This window comes from Leptonychotes weddellii, chromosome 2, assembly GCF_054177405.1.
Source record: "Leptonychotes weddellii isolate Sample4059 chromosome 2, ASM5417740v2, whole genome shotgun sequence".
In the NCBI taxonomy this organism is placed as follows: Eukaryota; Metazoa; Chordata; class Mammalia; order Carnivora; family Phocidae; genus Leptonychotes; species Leptonychotes weddellii.
The window spans coordinates 39,956,373-39,972,974 of NC_138370.1; the positions used below are offsets into that span (position 1 = coordinate 39,956,373).

Sequence of the window (16,602 nt, forward strand, 5' to 3'; positions counted from 1 at the left end):
ACTAATCACATCTTATTTGAAAAGTTTGATAAGTACATTGTGATTTCTTTATCTGGATCTTTGGTAAGGATGATGAATTTGGACAGGCCATAAAGACAGTTAATGGGGATTGGGCTAGGGGAAACTTTTCATCCTTATTTTTAGATGATAATTACTCCCAAAATTAAGAGTTTAGGCTTGACTCATTACATTTGGGGACAAGTAGAATATCCTAAAATATATAAATCTTTACCTAGACATAGCACATAGAAAACACATATGATTTAACTGTAAGATAACTCTAAACAAGATTAACTAGGGTTTAGATAAAGTAATAGATTACAAGTTAGTAAAGTTAGCAATTTTTTTCTGCTTATACTTCATCCTTGCAAAGGGTATCCACAGGGTTGGCTAGCATCCCCTTCACCACCAGGCAGAGAGAGGTGGCAGGCCTAGAGGAGTCCCTAGAAAGGGTGACAGCATTTTAGAAAGTGCCTCTATGCACTGTTTTTTTAAAATCGTACCCATTGGCTTATGAAAGGACCATTAAGAATGCGATACTTTTATATGAATGCAATTTGAAGATTATAACAAAAGTATTAAATAAACATGCATGAGTCTGTAATGATTTAAATAAACAATTAAATAAGCAGGGAGTGGAGATGCTTCTTAGAGAATTTCAAATATATGGAGGGATGCTTCTCCTTTATAGGGACTGTAACTTAATTTTTCCTTTAAGTGTGGACTGGACTTTAGAGATTCATTTCCAAAGACTAGAGTATGGCAAGGGGGAAATTAATAACTGCAGTGGAGAAACCTGGCAGATACCGCCTTAACCAAGTGAACAGAGCTTTCATCACCAGTGGAAAAGTCATGTTGATACCATGTTATACCTTCACTTCACCTCTGGTACTCTTTCTAAAACCCAGTGATCCCAGTCTGATCATGAGAAAACAGACATACCCAGTCGAGACATTCTACAATACCTCACTGCTGCTTCTCAGAACTGTCAGGATGATGAAAACTAAGAAAAGTCTGAGAAATTGTTAAAGTCAGAGAGACTAGGGAAACTTGACAACTAAATACAGTGTTGTTTGGATCCTGGAACAGAAAGGGATGTTAGTAGAAAACCTGGTGGATTCTCAGTAAAGTCTGGAGTGAGTTAGTAGTAATGTACAATGTTAATTTCTTAGTTTTAACAAATATACCATGGTTGCATAAGATGTTGACATTAGAAGATTTGGATGAAGGGTATAATGGAAACACTTTGGACTATCTTTGTAACTTTACTGTAAGTCTAAATTTACTCCAAAATAAGCGTTTCTTTAAAAAATACTATTAAAAACATTTAAAAAATACTATTTAATATATTCTTGATAACCTAGAAATTTTGTCTTAAAGAACTTGGGGACATAGCTTTTAATTGGTCATTTTTTTTTTTCAGACCCTGACCAACTTGACTTGAATCCCTAATACAACAGGGAAAGATAGATTTAAACAGAGGCATCCAGTCTATGAAGGAATTTGTGGAGTCTTTGGTAGGATCTGCTAGGAAGTGTGGGACCAAGGGAGATAGATAATCCTTTATCATATTTATTCTAAATAATAGGCTGTATTTGTTTGTTCTCTTTTTAAAAATATTAAGTATATATATGTATGTGTTTGTGTTTACATACGTGGGTGCTTACACACACACAGACACACACACACCTTTTCCCCTCTCCAGCTTTAATTATTTTAATTATTTTTAAAGGACAAGGACCTGGCTGTGATGTGATTTTAATTTTGAGGGGCGCCTAGGTGGCTCAGTCTGTTAAGCATCTGCCTTCAGGACCCTTCTGCCCAGGGTCCTGGGATCAAGCCCCATGTCAGTTTCTCTGCCTCTCCCTCTGCCTTGACGCTCTGCCTGCTTGCGCGCGCGTGCTCTCTCTCTGTCAAATAAATTAAAATCTTTTTAAAAAATGGTACTTTGAGTGCCATTAATGTATACATTTGTGATTTCTATGTATATGTGTTTTTATTCTCCAGGTAATGGGAAATTTGTTTTTTATTAAGTCACATAAGAGAGTTTATTCTTGGGACCCTTTTAGGTGAAATACGAAATAGCTTGTTTGAATATGCCTTAAACTTCTATTAGTATTATTCTTTTTTTGAGGACTTTTTTCATTTTTCTCTCCAGATAAAACAATAAAATTATGGAAAATCAGTGAAAGGGACAAAAGACCAGAAGGGTATAACTTGAAAGAGGAAGATGGAAGGTATAGAGATCCTACTACAGTCACTACACTACGAGTAAGTACTTAAGAAAAAATGATCGTAATTCTGATAGTGTTCTGTATTCATATTAGATAGTCTAGACCCTGAGCAGAACTTGAATAGGATTAACTATAATCTGTCCCCCCCGAACAATTTTATAACCAGATAGGACATTAAAAACTCCCGTTTTAAATAACCGTGTCCCACATAGAGGTCTCTCTGTGCCAGGGGCTGACCCAGGACCCAGTGCAACACTGTTTTATACAATGCCGCACTCTCTTTTGCCCTCATGGTTTGAATGTCAGCTCTTATACGTATCAAGATTAATTTTCTTTGGAGATAAAGAAGTAGGTAGAAGTGGACCAGATATCCTAGTTGCAGCTAAGAAATACCAAGAATTAGATGCTCTGGGCTAATTTCCTTCTTAGCCAGTTCAAACCAGAAACATTGAGCTTTGCGAGTCTCCAGCAAAAGATTGGAACTAGAAAGCAAAACAAATTCTCATAGTATTGCTATCTATAAAAGAAGGTAAATTAACCAAATAATTTATTTTTTTCTCATTTCAACACTTTAAGGATCAACATCAGTTGCTTTATAAAGCTAAATCTGTGTAATATTATAGTGTTCCCTCAAAAACTAGGATAAAGAACTGAACCTTAAGTGCCGTTGTAAATAGTGAGCATTTTGTAATGACCGTTTTTCATGTGTCTTATTGACAGGTGCCAGTCTTTAGGCCCATGGACCTAATGGTTGAGGCCAGTCCACGAAGAATATTTGCCAATGCTCATACATATCACATCAACTCAATTTCTATTAATAGTGATTATGAAACATATTTATCTGCAGACGATTTACGGATTAATCTTTGGCATCTGGAGATTACAGACAGGAGTTTTAGTATCCATTTGGTTTCTTTTTTTGGTGTTTGGTAAAGAAGGCATGTTGTGCCCATACTAGATTTATTTTCCATCTCTCCTTCGGGTATTTTTATTTCTTCTCTTTGAAAATAGCTTCTTACTTTATACCACTTTTTCTTTGTGTTTAAGTGATTAAACAGTGGGTGAAGTTCTTTGATAAAGAGCATAATGTATTGATTTAAAAACAGGATTCTTGGAATTTTAAGTACTATTATAGTAAGTTTAGTACTTAGTACTAAATACTTTGCTGTAATACTATGTATATTAAGTACAGCCTACACCATGAGTGTAGGTACAGTATGTGCCTATGAACAGATTTTTTTTAATGGTTGAGTTTTTTACAAAACAAATTTGTGGAGTATTATTTATTAAAAATGTAATTATAAAAATATTCTTAGTAAGGTTGGCAAAAGAAATTCATACAAGTCATGATGCATGGTGGTATGAAGTCAGTAGAAATATTCTCCAGATGCCACTTTCATTGTCTGTATTATCCTTCTGAGATTTTTCTGTACATGTACAAGTGTGTGATACAGACATACCTGACAAACACAATATACTATATACATATAGTATATATGTGTGTGTGTGTGTGTGTATATATATATATATATATAAAAACATACATGTATATATATAAACATCCTAGATTGTTTATAAATATATTTGTTTCAAGTATCTTTTTAAAAGGTTTTGATAAATGTTTGCAGTTATTGCTGCTAGTGTTAATGTTGTATGTATTTTTAAATAGACATCATTTGAAAAATTCACACTACTATAATTCATATTCTACCCATAGCATATGAAAGAGCCTGTTTCCCTCCACCATTACCAGTCTAGTTAGTGAAAAGTCCTATTTACCAACCATTTATATTTCTTTTTGTTCTTTTCTAGTTTTGATTTATATATACTCTTACTGGTTTTTTTGTTTGTTTTTAAAGCACCTTTTTTTATATTAAGTGAATCAACTTCTTTGTGGTGCAAATAGGTTCCCCTTTTTGCCCCCTTGAAGTTTTTTACCCTTGTTTTGTTTAGAATGTACACTAATAATATTCTGGGATTTGTATCATACTCAGAAAAAGAGGCCCATCTACAGTCTAACATGGTTTCTTCTAAGATTTTTTCCCAATCTCTAGCAGTTTTGATCCCTCTGGGATTTATACTCCTATAAGGAGTAGAATGCAATTCGGAATTAATACTTGTGCTTAAGTTTATGAATGAATTCTATATTTGAGAAATATAAAACTATATTTGCCCTTTTTTCTAAGTGGAAATTCCTTAATAAAATGCTATCCAGATATTGTGGATATCAAACCTGCCAATATGGAAGAGCTAACAGAGGTGATTACGGCAGCAGAATTCCATCCAAACAGCTGCAACACGTTTGTATACAGCAGCAGTAAAGGAACTATTCGGTTATGTGACATGCGGGCCTCTGCCCTCTGTGATAGGCATTCTAAACGTAAGTGTATGGTCTTTTTTTTCAAATGATAACATTTTCTGTTTTTTTGAAAACTAGCGTCAGACGTGGTGACTACGTTTGCATGGGTTTACAAGTCTGAAAACCTGTGTGCCCAGGGCCTCCTGTACCCTTTGGTAAGCTGACTCCACATGAGGCATTGTAGGTTATTCTACTGGAAGAACATAAAAGGCTCTCTTGGGAGCATGTCTGTTGATGTCCCAGTGGATATATTTTTAAATGGAATGTTATTTTGGGGGAACTTGGGGCTGGGCTCTCCAGCTCTTTTTTCAAGTAGAGTGTTGTTTTTTTTTCCTACCCTCCTTCCCTCCCTTTTCTCCTTTCCTCCTGCTCTCTCTTGTTGCTTTCTGTTTTGAGCTTTCTAGGAATACTTTTCTGAGAAGAGATTTCCTTGGTTTAAAAAAAAGTTTAAAAGCACTGGGTTAAAAAATTAAGGGGTTGCATTATTGTCTTCATGTTGTTGAGTGTTTTTAAAACTCATGAAAATTGGTACATGCCTGTTACCAAAACAGTTTTATCTGGCCACTAAAAAAAAATAAAATCTGGTATAAATTTGGATGGTGTGTTCCCTTGCGGTGACAGTACAGGCAAAGTCATGGACGTATCTGCAGAACCTACAGACCTGGTGCACTTTGAAGTCCGAAGTCCTGGCTGTTCCTGGTTCTGCTAAATCAGCTCTAGGACCCTGGGAGTATATACTTTTGTATCTTCAATGTCAATGTTAAGTCATTCCCCTTAAGAAACTTTAGGGGAGGTTATGTTCTTATAGTCAGAGAGATGTTTTTTCGGTTCTGCACTAGCCTCTCATCTGTAGCTTACTCTTAGGAAGTTTGTGAATGGTTGTCTCAGCAAGTGCTTTGTCCAAGCCAGAATATTACACAAATTGCCCTTTTTTTTTTTTTTTTTTTTGCTTGTTTTTAGTGTTTGAAGAACCTGAAGATCCCAGTAACAGGTCTTTTTTTTCTGAAATCATCTCCTCTATTTCTGATGTAAAATTCAGCCATAGTGGTCGATATATGATGACTAGAGACTATTTGTCAGTCAAAATTTGGGACTTAAATATGGAAAACAGGCCTGTGGAAACATACCAGGTATTTGCAGTTTTTTCTTTCAATTAGCATATACCCTATTTACTTCTAAGTCTTTATAGAGAAGGATTTTGTACTATGTGTTAATCCCAATGCAGCATGGTTGACCCTTAGGCTTTTTCCTTCAGAGATCCATGAGTATGTTGCTTTTCCATATGTTAATTTTATATATACTTTTATAGGTTGTGTTGTCTATTCAGTTAAAGTGTGATTTTGCTACCAGTTTGGTTCATTATTGACAACTTTTTTCCGCACCACTGTCTACATTTAAAGTGAGGAGGGAAGAGTACTGTAATAAGGTCTAGGTGGGGAAGAGGATTGGGAAGAATGGCCAGTCCTAGTGGAGATGTCCTGGTTGGAGTATGCGCAGGAATAGTTGAACTAGAGTTTAACTTTGGCGTGCCCATAGACTGGCATTTTGCCTTTTGGCTGATAACTGTTGTCTTAGGCTAAAGGAGAGAGAAGGGCTTGAAAGCCCAGCGGACGGCTTTAGGTGTTTGGCTGTCTATTGTAGGATGTTAGTTCTGGGTTCTCTTTTTGTCAGCCAGCCACTACCATTGATCCCCTATCTCTTTCTTCTGGAGAAGAGAATAAAGACATGCACAGCTGGGGACATGGTGGGGGGCAAGCAGAAACTTGGGGTAAGCCCTAGACTACAGTGTAGAAAACACTTAAACACTGTTTTTAAGAATACAGAATTTATAAATGGTACCTTCCTTAATGTTGTGTGTTTTCCATAAAATTAGAATGATGTTTCTCAAACCTTTTAATCCTCTTTGACAAACATAAACTACTTAAGACTCTTCCTTAATGGTATTTGAAAATTTAAAATAAATGCTATGTTGAAACAAAAGCAAAGAGATACATACTACTTTGTTTTCAAATTACATTTGTGTAACTTCCAAGACTGTGATCTGTCTCCTGGTGTTTCTCACCACCACCACCACTCCTGGTTGCCATTGAGAATAATTGATTTGAATCTTAACTTCATACTCTTAAAATTGTTTGGTGAGAATCCCTTGTATGTGCATTCTAAAACTTTGCCAAATTGTTATCATTAACTTAACTTGCCGTTTTTCTGCTTATGCTGAATTAGATTAGTGATTCGGAGTAGTCACATTTTATACTCAATATATACAGATTCAGCTGTTGTGTTTAATATAAGCATCTTGCTGAGCTATGTGTGACTAAAGGGTATTTTGATCTTAATAATTTTTTGCCTCCTATCCTGACCCTACCTGCGTTACCGTTCCTCAGTGTTAACAGATTTGTACTTAATGTTACATAGATATGGCCTGAATCATTCCATTATACTTAAAAGTTAAAATGGACACTTAAAAAGACTTCAGGTTGTTTCATAAAGAATAGAGAATTCTAAGCATTTAGAAGGTACCTACTCTTTTCTATCATTAAATCTTTTTTAAGGCTCTCTTTAAGTAACAATAGTTAGTAGATCAAGACAACCCCCCTGATTTGGTATTGGACCTTTCCTGCTTTGTAATTTAACAGTGTTAATATTGAAATGCATTATTTCTTAGAATACCTTTTAAATACCAGATTTATTTATTTTTTGGCTTATCCCTTTGTGAAATACTAGTGAATTCTACTTCAAAAAACAGGTATATTTTCATTAGATTTTGATATTCTGTGAGGAATATCAAGTGATACAATTTTTTCAGTGATGCATACGTTGATTATATACAATTGATCTTTGAAGAGCGTAGTTTGAACTGCGTGGGTCCACTTTATACATGGATATTTTGTTCTATAAAAAGAATAGAGTACTGCAAATGTATTTTCCTTGTGATTTTCTGAATAACATTTTCTTTCCTCTAGCCTACTTTATTATAGACTACAGTATATAATACATGTTAACTTTATGTTATCAGTAAGGTTTCCCCAGACAACAGTAGACTATTAGTAGTTAAGTTTTGGGGAGTCAAAAGTTATATGTGGATTATTTTTTTGAGATATATTTATTTGAGAGAGGGCAAGAACACGAGCTGGAGGGGCAGAGGGAAAGGGGGAGAGAATCTGAAGCAGACTCCACCCTGAGCATGGAGCTTGACATGGGGCTCGATCTCGTGACCCTGAAATCACAAACTTAGCCAAAACCAAGAGTGGGATGGTGTAACTGACTCTGCCACCCAGGGGCCCCTATATGCGCATTTTTGCAGGGGGATTAGCACCCCTAATCCTCGTGCTGCTCAAGGGTCAGTTATAATACCAAATCAGGGCACAGCCATGCTGTGCATAGCATAGGCACTTTAATGATAATGTAGGCTTCCATTATTTATGCCCAGAGAATGGTATTTAAAAAGGAAGTAAAACATAATATTGAGTATTTTTCTATCGGCAATTAATGGACTGAATGAAAAAACCAAGTGTTAACATACTCAACTACTAAAAAAAAAAAAAAACATACTCAACTACTGCTATAATAGTCTTTAATTATTCTCTATCTGTACCATTTTCAAATGTATTTTAGTCTAAATATTTTAGTCCAGCTTATAAAGAGTTCATGTGTCATGCCCCAAAGGGTATTTTCTCTGTCTTACAGTAGGAAAATGTGTGTTCATAGAAGGGACCTCATTTGTTTGTGAAAAGGATAAAATGCCTTTATTGTTTGTTGCTCAGAGAGTTGAGTTTTAGTAAGATTACAGAGTATTGTGTCTGTATATTCCTTTTTAAAAAAATGAATTGTTTAAATATTTTCGTAATATCACTTAGCAGATCCTCAGGTGAAAATAAGTATATCTGTAATAATATATTTATATTTAAAACCCAGGTTCATGAATACCTCAGAAGTAAACTTTGTTCACTGTATGAAAATGACTGCATATTTGACAAATTTGAATGTTGTTGGAATGGATCTGACAGGTAATTGATTTTAATTTGAACTTCTCATTCAAATGTGCCTTTTATTAGAGGAAAGAAATGTGCTATTTCACTTCTCCTAGTATGATTGACATAAATTACAAATCCTCACTTCATTCTCTGCCCCCGTTCACTTGAAATAAATTCAATAATCTTGTAGTAATAATAGCAGATAAAAATTAAACATTGTGTTTCACTAGTAACTATGAAAATACACCAAAAAATCTAGATATCTTAAATTATGATTTAAATATCTTTAAATATTTCCCTTTTTTGAACCAGATCAATGACATTTTTGACATGCCAGCAATTAAAATGGTGAAATTTCAGTTTGGTGGTTCATCTAGGAAACTTTTGAGAAATATTTAGGCAGTGGATATTTCATTTGGAATGTTAAACACCAGTTTTTCCAGATATCACATTAATATCTCATAGAAGTGGTAATTACCGTATGTAATTTAACCATATTACCATGAGTAATTAGGGTTTTATAATCCACAGTTTTGCCACGGTATATGATTTGTTTTTACTATATGGTGAAAATGTGTACCATTATTTCCAAGGACAAATAAGTCTTAATCTTCCAGTTTTTCTTATCAATATTTACCATTTATTGTGTTCCAATAGAACAGAAAATAGAAGAAAACAATGTTGGAATTACTTAAACTTGCCTTCAAGGTCATTAAGAGGTACTTTTTATTTAACAGTAGTTCAATCAGTGAAGCTTAATAACATTCAAGTATCACGGTGTTCTGTGTTACAGAGGATGCTAGAACTTGGATCGTTTATCTTTGGTGTGATTTTTAATATTAACTTTTATCTGAATCTAACATGATACCCAGTAATAGGCTGGTCACAGTAAGCCTAGACTCAGAACAAGCAAGCTTTGCTTTTGAATGCCACTACTTAACACTAAGGCATCAAGAAGGAAGAAGGAAAGGGAAGAAGAGAAAGGAGAAATTTGCAGACAGAGAAAGAAGATACTGATACACTAGGATCTGATGCACTGCTACACCAGCTCTTCCTCACGTTGTTGAAACCTTGTTGGCAGTTTTAAGTTATGTTCCATTATCAAAAAGAAATTCTTGATTTCCTTTACCTTTTGAAAACTTGTTTTGAAATAATTTCAAACTGGGGGAAAATTTGTAAGAGTGACACAGTCTTATTTAGCCCATACTCAGGTTCTCCTGTTACTGTTTGCTGTGTCAGTCTTTTCCTTTATATCTGTCTCTATAAAGACACAAATAGACACACATACTTTATTTGTTAACCAATTGGGAGTAAACTCCAAACATGGTGCCCCATTGCCCTTAAACTTTTTAATGAGCATTTCTTAAAAGATAAGAGTCTCTCCTGTATTATGACAGGGCAGTCATCTAAAGCAGAACAGTTCCCGTTGGAGCCCATTAAAATTTCACCAGCCCTCTCAGCCATGTCCTTCCTAGCAAAGAAGAAAATCCAGTTGAATATCCAGTCCCAAAGTATATGTAACATTTAGTTGTCCTATCTTGTTCTCCTTTAATCTGAAACGGTAGTTCATGCTTTCCTTGTCTTCTGCGACTGGCATTTTTGAAAAACAGGCCAATGATTTCATAGGAGGTTTCTTAATTTGAGTGTTATCTAATGTTTCCTCATAATTTGATTCAGGTTATACATTTTGGGCAGGTACACAGAAATGCTGACCTACGAAAACCTTTTAAAACTTACAAATAGCCATAGACCTAGGTGTCCTAATTATTGAAACCTCACAAATTCAAATAATATGGGGATGCCAATCCAAACTACATAAAATCATTTTAAAAGAAATACAGTTTTATTACCCTCAGGCACATGCACCAATTTGAGTTTGATTAAAATGTTGTCAAGTGTCCTTTGGAGGAATTGACATTACTGAATAGATGGTAATCATTTGTATTTCATATATGACCTATATCTTTGATACTTATACTCAGTTGTTTTCAAGTATTACTTTAAACAGTTCCTTGATACTCTATAATCTTATTTACAATAATTATTTAAACCATGTGGGAAGAACATGGTAAGTAATAATAGCACCAGACCCTTTCTAAATTAACAGTTTCAAACTTGTGAGGTTTTGCTTATTGGGTACTTAAAACTTAGCAAATGTTGAGCAGTGACGGATGGAAAGTTGAACTGACAGAGCTACCCTGGGTAGGGTTAAAATTTGGCAACCCTTTAGATGGATACTATTAAAAATATTTGTCCCCCCAAAAAGTGCTTAAAATGTATTTAATGTTATAGGTAAAATGATTTCCTGTTAAGAAAAAATTTATATCCTACTCTCTTAATATTCTCAGAAGGAGATTTTTTTTTTTAATTTTTTTTATTCATTTGTCGGAGGGGGAGAGAGAGAGAGAGCACACACAAGTAGGGGAAGCTGCAGGCAGAGGGAGAAGCAGGGGAGCTGAGCAGAGAGCCCGATGTGGGGCTTGATCCCAGGAGCCTGGGATCATGACCTGAGCTGAAGGCAGGCGCTTAACCTACTGAGCCACCCAGGCATCCCAGAAGGAGATTTCTTATAAGCATTCATGAGATAGCATTATCTCAACCAGACAACATCCTAGGAACAAATTCTATAGTTTATAATTTAAATCACAAAGTAAAGCATTGGTTTCTTATGAACAGCTATTTACCATGAATTTTGAAGGGTTTTAGAACCTGTGATCCCACAGTTGGTTGGTATTTCAAGAAGCTACCTACAGATTTAGTTAATCACAAAGCCTGTAGTTGCAAAAATATATTCAGCAGAGGTTATTTTAGTACTACTACTACGAAGATATTCTTGAGAATACTTTCAACTTTGGTGATAGTTTTGGTAGTCATGAAAAGGAGACTAGAAATCTCCTAGTTACTAGAAATCCAAGTTAACTACCACTAACTAGTACCAGACTAGTACTAGTTTATTTGAATAATTGGTCCCTGGGTTGGTGTCAGCAAGCCTCTCCTTAAATCCAGATCAGCTTGAAGTAGCTATTTCCTATGCGGTAATAGGCTAGGTTTCATCACTGAATCGTATTTGCTGGAAATTAACTTTTGCTCACTTATTTGACTGCGTCCTCTGTTTACTTTTGCAGTGTTGTCATGACCGGATCTTACAATAATTTCTTCAGAATGTTTGACAGGAACACAAAGCGAGACATAACCCTAGAAGCGTCACGGGAAAACAACAAACCTCGCACGGTTCTGAAGCCACGCAAAGTCTGTGCAAGTGGCAAGCGAAAGAAAGATGAAATCAGTGTTGACAGCCTAGACTTCAACAAGAAAATTCTTCATACAGCCTGGCACCCCAAGGAAAATATCATTGCTGTAGCTACTACAAACAATCTGTATATATTTCAAGACAAAGTGAATTAGGGTTGGCATTCCCAGCAGAAGAGCCCACTTCCTGCTTAGTTGAGATAGTTGAATCTAGCATTCGTACCTAAAAAAGAGAGAGGTCCATTGTGGCGCCCCTTTCCAGTGTTTGACAATGTGCCATTCGACAACACATTTTTTATAGCTACATGGAGAAATCTCTGTGGATTCATCACTGTGGTGTTCTCCATGTCTGCTAGCCATGTAGGTAAGGGTAGGGCACTTTTAATTTAAATGACTTCTTGCACCATCTTGCCTAATGGACTAGATTGGACTGTATCAACATTGATTTACTCCACTTTTTATGCCTTCCATTGTGATGACGTCAAACACAGTGAAAGCCTTCAGTCATGCTTATGGGATTTAATTGTGTATCCTCATTACTGTATCATTTGTGGGGTACACCCCTCCCCCTTTTTTAAATTAAATACAGCTCATTCTTACTGTGGCTTGTAGCATTCCTCCTCTTCTGGCCTCCTGGACTCTTCCCCTTCATCTCTTACCCTTGCCCCCTCCACCCAGTCTTGGTGGTGGTATATTAAAAAAAAAGAACGAACGAAAGCACACGAAATGAGTCAGTTTGGGGTCAGTGGTAAAGGGGGTATATGTTGCGAACAAATGTTTTAACAACAGTTGGCTGTAATCACTCCTTGCCGTGTCTGGCACCGAAAATAAGGAAAAAAATACTACTACTGAATAAAAGTGACAAAGAATGGAGAATCTGGTTTTCTTTTTTCTTTTTAATCTACCTCTTCAAGCTAATATTTTGTGTCATACTTTTGGGCGCAGTGAAATGAAATGAGTTTCCATTGTTTAATTGGTATTTTTGTTAATTATCTTTAACAAGTGTTCTTTTACATGGAGAAGGAGAGGTCTTGGTTCTGTATGAACGTGTTTTGAATATATACTGGTATTACTAAGGATTTCACAATCTATAAATTGCTAGAGATTTTCTTTTTTTTTTTACTGTGGTTATAAGTATTGGATACATTGTATCTACACTTAACTCATCTGTTAATGAAATTGTTGTAAATGGGAACCAAATTTGTAGAACTTCATTTTTAAAGTCTTTTTACAGTGCTTAATTTCATTTTTGCCTTACTAAAGTCAAAGACTTAAACTTTTTTAACAGGTTAAAACTTTTTTTTGTCATTCAATTATAAAACAAAACTATCAAGTGATTTACAGAGATAAAATTGACACTGCACTATTTTTTTTTGTATTTTACTGCTTTCAAATCTGAATGAAATGTACTTTGCCATAGATGTTTTTCCTCTATTTTTGGTTTTCCAAAGTATTAATATTAAAGACAAACTTTAAAGGTACAGTGTTCAAAAAGTGCTTCATGGACTCCCAATAGCTGCCTCAAAAAAAAATTTTAGTAATCTATATATGATTACATTTCCCTATCCAAAGATGAAGAGTACTCCTATTTTTAATAGGTAGAATGTACCTTTGTCAGTCTTGCAGAAGCTTTAATGGAGAAACAAATGGACTTTATTTTTAAAAATATAAATCGAGTAGGCATTTATATTATTAGAGAATGGTTAGTGTGTTTTGGCTGAGCAGTAATAGACAACCTTGAAGTTTCGAGGACTCTGAGTGCTTCTATGTCCACTACCTGCTGTTCTATTCTCATCGATGAAAAATGATTAGACAATTGAACCGTAATTCCCTCTACACGTATACAAATATTATGTTCTTGTAAGTTAACATTTTTAGCATACAGAAATTTTATGTAATTACTGTATCTTTTGGACTTAACAAATTTGAATTTGTATTTAAACACATGATATGTCTGATAATTCTTAAAGTAATGGCACTTTTACTAACTTATTTTGGGGGTGTTGGGTGCATTCTTAATTTGTGTTATTTATTCTTCACACTTGACTTGGAGTGGGATATTCTCCTGCCACAGTATCAAACACTGATACTCGTCTCTGATCAGGCAGTGTTCCAGATCTTTTTGGAAGATTGTTTCCCTAAAGTTTGGGTGTAGGTCTTGAGATAATACTGCCAAACAGCTCTTGGAAATTCTCTTTTGATTCAGCAGTAGCTGTAATGATTCTCACCCATGACACTAAGGGTTAGTTTTTTATGTTAAAGAGAAACATTGCTAAAATTAAAAATGCCTCTATAAAGGAATGCTATTATAAATTGTAATGATATTCTCAAGTATCAATTTTTAATTTATTTGATGTAGCAAATTCTAAGCCCAGCCACTCATCTCATATGGTCATGGTTAATCTTTTTATTAATAAAAATTTTGCTTAGAATAAACTTAGTCTTGTCAAATTGCTTGTATTCTATTCTCTTGACACCTACATTCATACCCTGTCCCTTCTGTCTTAACCTTTTTTTTTTTTCTTTAATTACAGTAGGAAAAAAACTCTGTTAATCTCCTTTGATCTTTATTTAGTGGCTGGGCAATAGTTATTTTATAAATCTCTAACTATGTAAACACAAGTTTATATAACAACTAACTACTGGATATTAAGCTTTCTTCTGTGAAGCTCTTAGTCTTTCGGAATAAATACTACATTCATGCAGGGGTTTTTTTCCTTTCAAATTGTGAGGGTCTTTTTTATTTTATTTTTTTTTAAGTGAGGATCTTTTTAAACCTTCAGTGTGAGAAGGATTCTGGTTACAGATATTCCTAAAGAAAATGAGAAATAGGAAAACAGGTTCTTCCGGTGTGTAACATGATTTATTTCAAGTAATAGGTTTTTATTCTTGGAAAATTTATATGTGAAACCTAAACAGTACTGACAAGTATTTTTAGTGGAATATAAATCATTACCTTCTTAGGGAACACTTTCAGCATTTTTTTTTTTAATCACATATACATTCAAGTGGAGGTAGTACTGTACACTTCTGGAAGAACAAAACCAAGCCAAGAAAAGAAAAAAGGTGAATGCTAGGTAATCGAGAACCAAGTCAATTTATTTAGTATTTGAGAGCACTACTATATGGGGTATCTTCTTTATTCAGTTGGTTGGTAAGCTGTGTTTGTGTGTGTGTTTGTGTGCGTGTTAACCATGGCTAAAAAGGTTTTTTACACATCTCTTCCCCCAAAACCTTAGAACCTGACCCTGCTTCATTTCGTAAAAATGCATATGAGGCCAAAACATTTTTAACTCTTCAGTAGTAGTATCAAATGATTAGTGAATTTGCAAGGTCTTGGGATGTTCTCAACTGCTGAAGATACTTTTTTAAGCATAATGATAAATTTTTTGTCTCCTTGACATTTTATTGCATAATGGTATTAGCACTGTGACTTACCTCTGTGTAAGCATTAAGAAATGGCCACCTTAAATAAACATAAAAACAAAGAAATGCCCACCTTCTGGGATTAAAGTTAATACATAAGAAAAGTTCCTCTTTAGCACAGAACCTATCATACTGAAGGCACTACAAGATTCCTCCAAAAGGAGAAACCTGGCAAAGAAACTGGCATAAAGGGCAAAGACAGTACTTGTTTCTTTTAATATTCTAGCTACAGTTACACTCTAGTGTGTGAACAGCAACAAGTTATTTGAGGGCTTTCCCACTAGGGGGCAATGGTTAAGCCCTGAACAGGTATTTTTAAGAATACATCAACAGGAGAATTCTATGCCTGAACTGTAAGACCTTAATTATTAAAAACTAAGTTGGGAGCCAAATAAAGGGAAAGTCCAAAGCGTATTTGTGTCCAGATAAAACCAGTATTCAACATGAATACTAGGAGTGCTCAATTGAGGGCCCAGTGATAGAGGGGGGATCCCTCATGTCGGTCAACGATGTCTGTCATGGTCGTATCTTCCTGGGGAAGCAACCAAAAGGAAATTAGAAGAAGAGTTTTGAGCTGTCAATCATAGCCTATACAGTCTGCCCACCTTTTGCAAAACCGAATCCTTACGTGCCACACTCGCTTTCTTTTACAAGGAAACCGGGAATTACATGTTGGTTTATGTCGAACTTTATGTGGAGTTAACTTTGGGACACCATTTCCTTTTACTGTATCTTGAATACATGTTTTTCAGGAAGTACAAAAAGGAAAAGTACCCCACCAGTAATCTCATCATGCAGAGAAAACGTTTGTCTTTTTCACCGAAAATGGAATTCTGTATAGTTCTATGTCCTATTTCTCCACTTACCGTTGTGTTTTGAGCAGTTTCCCAGATCAGAATACTCTTTAAGCAAGATTTCCCTGTCTGCATAGCCTCACATTGGTGGATGATCCGCTATTTATTTCATCAGTCCCTGTTGTGAGGGCTGATTTTTGTTTTCATTTTGCAAATAGAAGTACCTTAGTGTAAGATTTTTAAGGATACATTTCTAGAAGTATAGTTTCTGTATTAAAGGGTATGGATATATTTAAGATTTGATAGATTTTGTCAGATTTCCTTCCAAAACTGGAAGTTCCGTAACAACTCTATGGGATTACCCATATTGTCACATTCTCACTAATGGACAAAAATCCTATGTTTTATCTTTAATTTGAAAAAGTCAAAAGTGGTAAACCAATTTGTGTTTTTGTATTTCTAGCCAGGTACTAATTGCTATAATCTTGATACAAGACATATGTTCTGTAAATATTTTCTCCCAGTCTGAGCTTGTCTTGTCTTTTCTTCTCTTGACAGAGCTCTTC

At 35.1% G+C, this 16,602-nt stretch overlaps 1 protein-coding gene across 3 annotated transcripts in view; it reads left to right on the plus strand.

The window, feature by feature from the left end:
* Nucleotides 1-12,692, plus strand: part of PPP2R2A (protein phosphatase 2 regulatory subunit Balpha) — a 79,426-nt gene extending 66,734 nt beyond the window's left edge. For all 3 annotated transcript variants that reach the window (XM_006736757.2, XM_006736756.3, XM_081810383.1), the window contains 6 exons: nt 2,159-2,271; nt 2,955-3,132; nt 4,450-4,614; nt 5,554-5,723; nt 8,509-8,600; nt 11,693-12,692. In XM_006736757.2, coding sequence (XP_006736820.1) covers nt 2,159-2,271; nt 2,955-3,132; nt 4,450-4,614; nt 5,554-5,723; nt 8,509-8,600; nt 11,693-11,972 — 998 coding nt within the window. In that variant the 3' untranslated portion in view covers nt 11,973-12,692. The remainder of the gene's footprint in view (nt 1-2,158; nt 2,272-2,954; nt 3,133-4,449; nt 4,615-5,553; nt 5,724-8,508; nt 8,601-11,692) is intronic.
* The last annotated feature ends 3,910 nt before the right edge of the window (nt 12,693-16,602 follow it).